Consider the following 7841-nt stretch of genomic DNA (forward strand, 5'->3'; position numbering starts at 1 on the left):
GGCAAATATGCATTTTTTTTTTTTGGGAAAGGGTTAGGCTTTTCAAAACTGGCTGTGTCCTGTCTCGAGGAAAGTGAAAAAAGGTTGTGCTCTTCTTTTTTCTTCTCTGCTTGATACTGTAGATAGCTTTGTTCAGAAAAAATACAAGCTCGCTGCTGACCAGGACTGTGTGGGGACTGTGCTTAGTTGTCAGAGTGGCTGCTTTTCACACGGGATTTACTGACAGCAAGGCTAGTGTAAAATTAGGGGACGTTTTAAAGGGCCGTTGAAGTTAAACTCTGTGTAAATCAGGAATTAGTGCTGTCTCTCTCGCCTGCTCCACACCACCCTTGGCAGGAGTTAAAGCTGGGGAGCCATATCCGGGCTGATTTACAAAAGGCAGGGCTGCCCCAGGCCACCAGCGAGGTCACTGTCCCGCCTGGGTGTCTTGACTCACCGTGGCTCTCCCGCTGTGCTCCGCTCTGTCTCTGTGCCACAGGGAGGACGGGTTCACCGAGCGGTCGAGCCCCAAGGCCGAGCTGGAGGTGGCGTCGGAGGTGCCGCCGCCGCCGGAGGAGAAGGTGTCCACCAGGGGCAGTGTGAGCTCGCCCACAGGAGGCCACGTGGCGGATATCTACCTGGCCAACCTCAACAAGTACGAGACGCGGAGAGTGCTGAAGCCATCCCTTTCCTTTCCTAATGCATTCACAGGTCCTCTGGAGTGTCTCATCTTCTCCCCTGTTCTCTCATTAGGTTGAGGCAGCGGCCAGAGGCAGGGGGCATCCGGAGGTCTTTTCGGACGACTGAGGGGCTGGCCGAGGGATCCCCAGGGGCCACAGCCGGAATCCGGGCCACCTCCATGCCCGCTGGCAGCTTGCCCAAAGAGGGGCCGGACAAGAGGCCCGTGAGCGCGCACAGTGTGCTCAACTCCATCACCCGCCACTCCTCCCTGAAGAGCAAGGTGGAGAGCCCGCAGTTCCGCAAGGCCGCCACCGCAGGGCGCTCTAAGAGCTTCAGCAACCACCGGCCCCTGGACCCCGAAGTCATTGCGCAGGTAGAGCACAGCTCCCAGGTGTGCATCCCCGATTTACTGGTTCGGTCAAAGCTCCTCCTGCTCGGCTGTGTGCTGCTTGGCGAGAAGCAGGCTCTGTTGTTCTGTGTGTAGGTTTGGAATCGGATACGTCCAACCAAACTCCAGAAATAACGAGTGGTTTTCCATCAAAAACAGCTTGGAATGTAATAAATGAAAAGGAGCAGGCTTTGTGTGTTCCTGTGGTTCATCGCGTGCGGCTGTGAAAGGCACAGCTACCAGGACCGGACTGATACCCTTCTTGTCCGAACCCTTGGCTTGAGCTCGTGGTCCGCGGATGCTGTCTGTGCACAGGTTACAGCCAGTGCCACAGAGTGGTGACTGTGCCCTTTTTAGCAAGCGAGACCATGACCTTTCGTTCTGCCCAGACAGTAGCCTGAGAAGACAGATAATTTATGCTGCACTAGGGCTTTTCAGACTGCCTGGTGCTGGGCCTCACGCTGCTCACCCCCTTGATTTGTAATTCTCTGAAACCCAATAGTTAGCTGGCGTCTTTCACCGCGGACCTCGTCACGTTTCAGACATCAGTCACGCGGCCCTGTCCTCCTGTGCTGGTAGTGTGGGCTTTATTCAGGCCCCTGCGCACCTAAAGGTGTGTTCTGCTATTAATAATTTCTCAGGTCCTCTCCGGTTACCGATGAACAATTAAGGGATTGTGCTCCAACAGTCGCTAGTCCCCCTTTCTCCCTCCCTCTGTTTGGAAATAATCTGGGTGCCCTGCTCACCTTGAAGGCTCGGCTCAGATCCTACTGCAGTAGCCTAAACATAGCTGAGCCTTTTCTCACAGAGCCTGTACAGTGAAGGGAAGGCTGATAAGAACACCCCCCTGAGCTCGAGAGGCCCAGCGAGAGAAATGCAGGTCTAGCTGTTAAAATAGCTTTTCTCTTTAGGGCAACTGTCCTCAGAGAAACGGCTTACAAGTGAAACGCTAACATTAAATTGATGCGATAATATTCATTCACTTAATTAATATTGAAAAAATTACATCTCCGTTTACTGCAATCGAATGTCTCCGTCGCCCTTTTTTCAATAAGCCTGCTGGAAGTGCCCACCTGTAGATGGGTGGGATAACCCAGTACCTCCTGACTCGGACTTCCTTTCTGCGTCTCCTGTTCGCGTGTTCAGGTGCTGATTTTGCGGCTTGCTTGCTTGCCTGCCTGCCATCGCCGAACTCGGCTTCCTGTCTGAGCTGTGATGTCATTTCCTCTGGCCTCGGGCCCCTCTTGCAGGACATCGAGGCAACGATGAACACGGCGCTGAACGAGCTGCGGGAGCTGGAGAGGCAGAGCAGCGTGAAGCACGCCCCCGACGTGGTGCTGGACACCCTGGAGCAGCTCAAGAGCTCGCCGGCGCCCGCACTGGGGCCCACCTCCGAGCCCTCCAGCCCGCTGCACTCGCGGCTCCTCAAGGACTCGGACTCGTCCTCGCACCCCCTGCAGCGCAGCTCCAGCTCCGCCAGCGACGTGCCCGGCGGCTTCCGGCCCGCCAAGCCCCCCGCCAAGGGCCCCGCTCTCACCCGGGAGGGGCGCCCCCCGGCCACCCGCCCCAAACCCGTCGTCTTCCCCAAGGCCGGCACTGCCAGCCCTGCTGTGGGCTCCCCCACCTCCACCAGGCCCCCCACGCCCCCTCCCCCGCTCGCCCCCACTGACAAGTCCTGTCCCGTCTGAGTCACCCCCCCCCCTGTGAGAGCGCCCCCTGCTGGCGGTGGCGGGCGGCGGGCCGAGCAGAGCCTCACAGCAAGAGAAAGGCCTGCTTCCCCCTTGCTCCTGGGGACGAGGCAGAATATCATTTCATCAAGACATCACTCTCCGCAGCTGCGTGGGGAGCTGAATGTAGAACTTGTTTTCTGGAAGACATCTGTGCACGCGCACATCGGGAGCGGCAGCCTGAGTCTGAGAAAAGCTTGCTGGTTGCTCCCTTTTTGGTCTTAAATCTGTTACACATATATGTAGGAACTCCTGTTTGGAATAGGATTCATCCCGATCTTTTGTCCCTCGCCGGCCCTCTGGAGAGAGAGGGTCGGGAACTCTCGAGGGGCCCCTGTGGTTTCTCTGACCCCTGTCCCGTACGGGCGTGTCACTGGCTGCTCCTGTTACTGATCCCCAGCTGTGAACGTGGGCCGGGAGAGGAGACGATCTGTAACTCCGCTGCTCGAGTAGGAAGAGACTTGGATTCCTCAGCGCGGAACAAAACACTCGAGTTTGATTCACTCTTTGTACAGGGAAAACGAGAAACCAGCAAAGGTGTTCTCTTCCTTTATCAAACGGAAGATTTTTAGGGTGGTAGAGAAAGTTGGGTTTTTTTTTCCCGATGATCTTTCTTGGAAAATTAAATTGGACACTGTTAAAAGAAGAAGGTTCTGCCTGTTTGTTGATAGGTCTGTCAAGACTGCTTTTTTTCCCTCCACATCTCATTCCTCCGGAATTAGTTCAGCAGAGTAGGTGTCAGGAAACAGATGCTGACAACGATTGCATCCCCTCCAATGCGTAAGATAATCTCCACAATCTTGCCAGGAAAGCAGTGAAGTAACGTGCACACAGCTTCTGCGCAGATAGGTAGACAGTGGTGAGATAATGTCAATATTTAAGTCATAACAGACTTCGGGACTCAATGGCTTTGACAAGCCTGGCAGTGAGTTCAGTGCTTAACTGCCTCCATCCTTGTTGGAAAAACTCATGCAATGCAGTGTGCCGAGTCAGGTGTAGATGTTGGAAACTTTTTTGAAGTTTTAGTTCTGTTTTCTGCGAGTTTGCTGTGAGCCATCATGCTGCGAACTCAGCGGCGGCGTGAAGGTGCCAGACGTCGGGACCCTGGCCACAATGCGAAACGGTTCATGCTCTGATGGACCCGCGGCTAGCTTGAGAGTCACCGCTGTTTGAAAGCATGGCGAGGTTAAAAAGCTCAGCCATTAGATCTTCCATGATATCAGTAGGTCCTCCTTACAGATTTTTATGCCTGGCTGGTTGACTGTAAAGACAATAGTCCTTTTTTCTGTACTATCTACAGACAGGTATGATAACTGGAATACTAGAGATAATGCATTTTAATGTTTGTTAAGGGAGTTTTCCATATTAAAAGTGCATTGGATTAGGTCAAAGCACAATTATATTTTTTATATTCTTTATTATAAGTATTCTAAGATTAAATGAATTTGTGTTTTGTTTTGCTTTTATGTGTTTAGGTTTTATAGTTTTTTTTGTTTTTGTGCTTTTTTTAAGAACAAAATACAACAAATGAAGGCTTGTCTTAACATCCTGTATATTGTAACTTCATCTGAAATGTGATTCCTCTTGAAATAGTGTGAAGGGAGGTTTGACCTCTGACCTTTCACCCATGACCCTTCTCAGATTGGCCTATCACAGAGCGAGGGGAGGACAGTCTGAGAGCGAAATGGCTCCAGCAGCAATAAATCTAGCGCCGTATATCCTTGTTGATTTCAGTGAGTTCTGTGTATATTATGAAAAATTGTTTATTCATAAATATCAACCTGTTTTATTCCACTAACGTTAAGTTGCAAGTTACCTCTTATTAGTAAAATAAACTGCTAGAGTATGTTTTGAAGTATACACAGTAAAATGGCAGAGGGGCCTTCTTCAGATGAGTCACTCGGCCAAAGTGCTGTGGTCTTTTGGAGTCCTGTTCCTGGCATGGAATTAGCCTCTGTTTGCTCCTGTGCAGTTCTCGCACTCTTGCAGCTCCCTGCTCTGAGCTCATAGAAAGACACGTGTATGTGTTTGACTTGGTATTTAGTAAGAAGACGTCTTGTACTATGAACAGGGGAGGATCGATGTGCGGGTATAGACTTCTAACTCCAGCGATCGCTGCAGTTCAGATCCCAAGACCAAGCTGCTCAGTTTCAGTCGTAAACTAACGCTGAATCCTCCGAGTCTTATTGGGGACAAATGGAAGAGCAATACCTGCCTGTGTCTTGCCTTTTTACTGTGCGTTTACTTTTAAAGCACTGTGTTAGTCAGTGGTCACTGAGCCCACAGATCCCCCGCAGGCCTGCAGAGCCTGTGCCCTGGGTTCAAGCCAAGCGAAAGAGTTCGGTCCCGAGTGTTTACAGCTGTTTTTTTATATCCTTTATTCCGGAAGCTTTGACAAAAGAGACTGGATCGTTCACGGCTCTGTGCATTTCTTTTAAAAGATTTTTCCGTTTTAGATAAATGCGGTGTGCATAAGTCCTGCGCTCAATGTCTTCGGGCCCTGAAGCCCACTCATTGCTGTGCCACTGGGCGCTGGGAAGAGGGGCTCACGTGGAGCCTCTATGGATGCAGGTTTTGGGAAGTGCCCTGACCCAGGGAGAAGCCAGAGCTCCGATGGCACAAGAGGGCTGTGTCTCTGCAGGCCTGTAGGCTGTCGCTTGCTTGAACACCTGGCAGCGTCGGCAAGCGCTGTCCACCCCAGGAAGAAAAGCTCGGTGACCCTGGAGAGCCACAGAGAGCGCACCTGTGCACTTCAGCAGCAGGGGGTAATTGGGGTGGAGGAAAGGGCGTTGTCATCTCTGTCTCAGTCTCAGCAATACCCATCTGCAGACTCTGGTGGGTGGGGGTTGGTTGAGGTGTTCGGCTCAGCCACGGGGTTCTGTATATTGTTTTGGGGAGTTTGACTTTTTGTGTTTTCGTGTATTTGGTGGGGGGGAGGGGGGAAGGCGCTTCATCTTCTCATGGGATTCCCATGTTGCCTCACTCTGCACTCCAGCCAGGCTACTCTCACCCCTGGGCACTGCTCAGTGCAGGAGGCAGGTGTGTAGCCAGTTAGGGGTTGTGGTGGGGCCTGCGATCATTATAGGAAGAATCAGGTGACTCATTAACTGTAATGGAGGTGCCAGCGTATCAGGGGGATTTGCAATAATCAGACGAACAGGGTAATGACAAGCCATGCTGCAGGGGGGCGCTGCAGGCTTCTCCATCTTCCACAGCAGCTCCAGGGCGCCTACCAAAGTCTGCCGGACCAGGGCCAGCGTGCAGGTCTGCGTCCCAGCCGGAGAAGGACAGTGTGCCCACGGACCCCTCGCCCATCTCCTTGCTCTGCTGTCAACTGAAGACAAACTGTAGCGGACTGAAGGACATCGCTTGTCCAAAGACCTCTGTAGCGTTAAGGATCCACTGAATAAATAAATGCATCGGAAACTGTTTTTTTTTTGGTCAAAAACTGGAGCTTATTTTTGTATTGTTGTTTTTGTTACTGTGTATCTCAGACATTCCTGTCTCAATCTCCATGTACCTTCTATTGCTATTTGAATATCCTCCTTGTGATCACTGCATTGTGAATAGACCTTATCTGATTGCATTACATGTGGGTAGGTTGACTACTACGTGACGTGTCTCCTACCTCTTCTGTGAAACTGGATTTCAGTGTTTTGGATGTGTAGAACAGAAAATGGCATTAGCTCGCGTTATACAGTATGAGCTTAAAAAACTGTGCTTTTTTTAATCCTTACTTTTTTCGTAATTTCCGTGCCGTCGCTCAAACCTTGGAGAGGTTCTATTCCGGATTCTTATGGTCAGACATCAAGATGCACTTGAAATTGCCTTTGTGTGCTTGTGAGCTGGTTGAGTGAGGATTTTTTTAATTATATTATTGTAATTATTAAATTGGTATTTCTCGTCAACTTTAAAAAATAAAACCAACAAAAAAGACTGTAATGTCAAATATATTTATAGTGGTCCATTGAAATGTCTATATATTACCTGACTAAACCTGTGTTTGAATGTACTTTGTATATACAAAGTTGTACATTGCAGAGGTACGTTATTCTTTTTGGTACAATATTGTACAGTAATAGCAATAGTAGTTTACTCTGAAATAGACCTCATACGAGTACATGTGTAGTTCTTGTAGTAAACCTTTTTTTAAATAAAACTTGCTTGCTATAGATATCACTGACATTGCATTCATTCATTCAGGAAACCACATTTCTACACCGTAAGTGTGACTGGCTTTGGGCTCTTCTGGGTTCAGTTGCGTCACTGAGCTGAACTCTTACGTTATTATTAAAGCAGGCCATGTGGGCCCTCTCGTCCGTTTGTCAATTAGGAGCTCGCTGATCCCAGGATTCACCCAGGATCACCTGTACTGGTGATGGGACTAAATCCAAACCCGTGGCTCTGGGTGTGCTGAGGGGCCTCCTCTCATTATTTATAGCCAGCAGGTCGTTGTAAAATGGGAAAAAAAAAACAGGTTCTGGTAAGAGTGTGCAATCTTACTTCACTTTGGTTTCCCTTTATTATCCTGCAAGAAGTTTTCAGAAGGGGTCATAATTAGTACAGGGCTAGAAGGAGCTGCTTTGAGGGTGGGCTTAAGATGTGGGAGAGAGGAAAACCTTTCAATGGACTGAAGGGGAAGAGAGAAAACTGGTGCGATGCTGCAGGTTATTCACCGTCGTGGGCTTTGAAACGTGGGACTCAGGAAGGAGGTGGAGCACGAGCACACTGTGCGGGCCCAGATGACCCACCGCGCCGCCAGAATCTGCCTTTTCAGCCCGGGACCCCGAACCGGCAGGTGGGTGCCGGCCCGCAGGGAGAGGAGACCCAGGCGCTGTCGGGTTGGGCGCGAACTTGTGATGCCAAGTGCTCTGGATATCCAGGCTGCACCATGTTCTCCTTCCGTCTGATCCTCTCTAGTCATCTTTGTCCTTATTTCTGTCCACTTCCATTTGGCGCGGCACTCAGGCGTTTCGTCCTTCGTCTCGTCCTTCGCTGGCTACTGCCGTTTCCTGCTGTCGGGGTTCAATCCTTCATCTATTGATGCAGGTCTCTGTTCTGTTCCT

At 50.5% G+C, this 7841-nt stretch overlaps 1 protein-coding gene across 6 annotated transcripts in view; it reads left to right on the forward strand.

The window, feature by feature from the left end:
- Window positions 1–6949, forward strand: part of srgap2 (SLIT-ROBO Rho GTPase activating protein 2) — a 96504-nt gene extending 89555 nt beyond the window's left edge. For 5 of the 6 annotated variants that reach the window (XM_088640502.1, XM_088640507.1, XM_088640503.1 and 2 more), the window contains 3 exons: window positions 479–634; window positions 733–1051; window positions 2299–6949. In XM_088640502.1, coding sequence (XP_088496628.1) covers window positions 479–634; window positions 733–1051; window positions 2299–2736 — 913 coding nt within the window. In that variant the 3' untranslated portion in view covers window positions 2737–6949. The remainder of the gene's footprint in view (window positions 1–478; window positions 635–732; window positions 1052–2298) is intronic. The other variant, XM_088640504.1, reaches the window with a different exon arrangement.
- Window positions 6950–7841: the final 892 nt, after the last annotated feature.

Source organism: Lepisosteus platostomus, chromosome 7 (genome assembly GCF_059453375.1).
Source record: "Lepisosteus platostomus isolate fLepPlt1 chromosome 7, fLepPlt1.hap1, whole genome shotgun sequence".
NCBI lineage: Eukaryota > Metazoa > Chordata > Actinopteri > Semionotiformes > Lepisosteidae > Lepisosteus > Lepisosteus platostomus.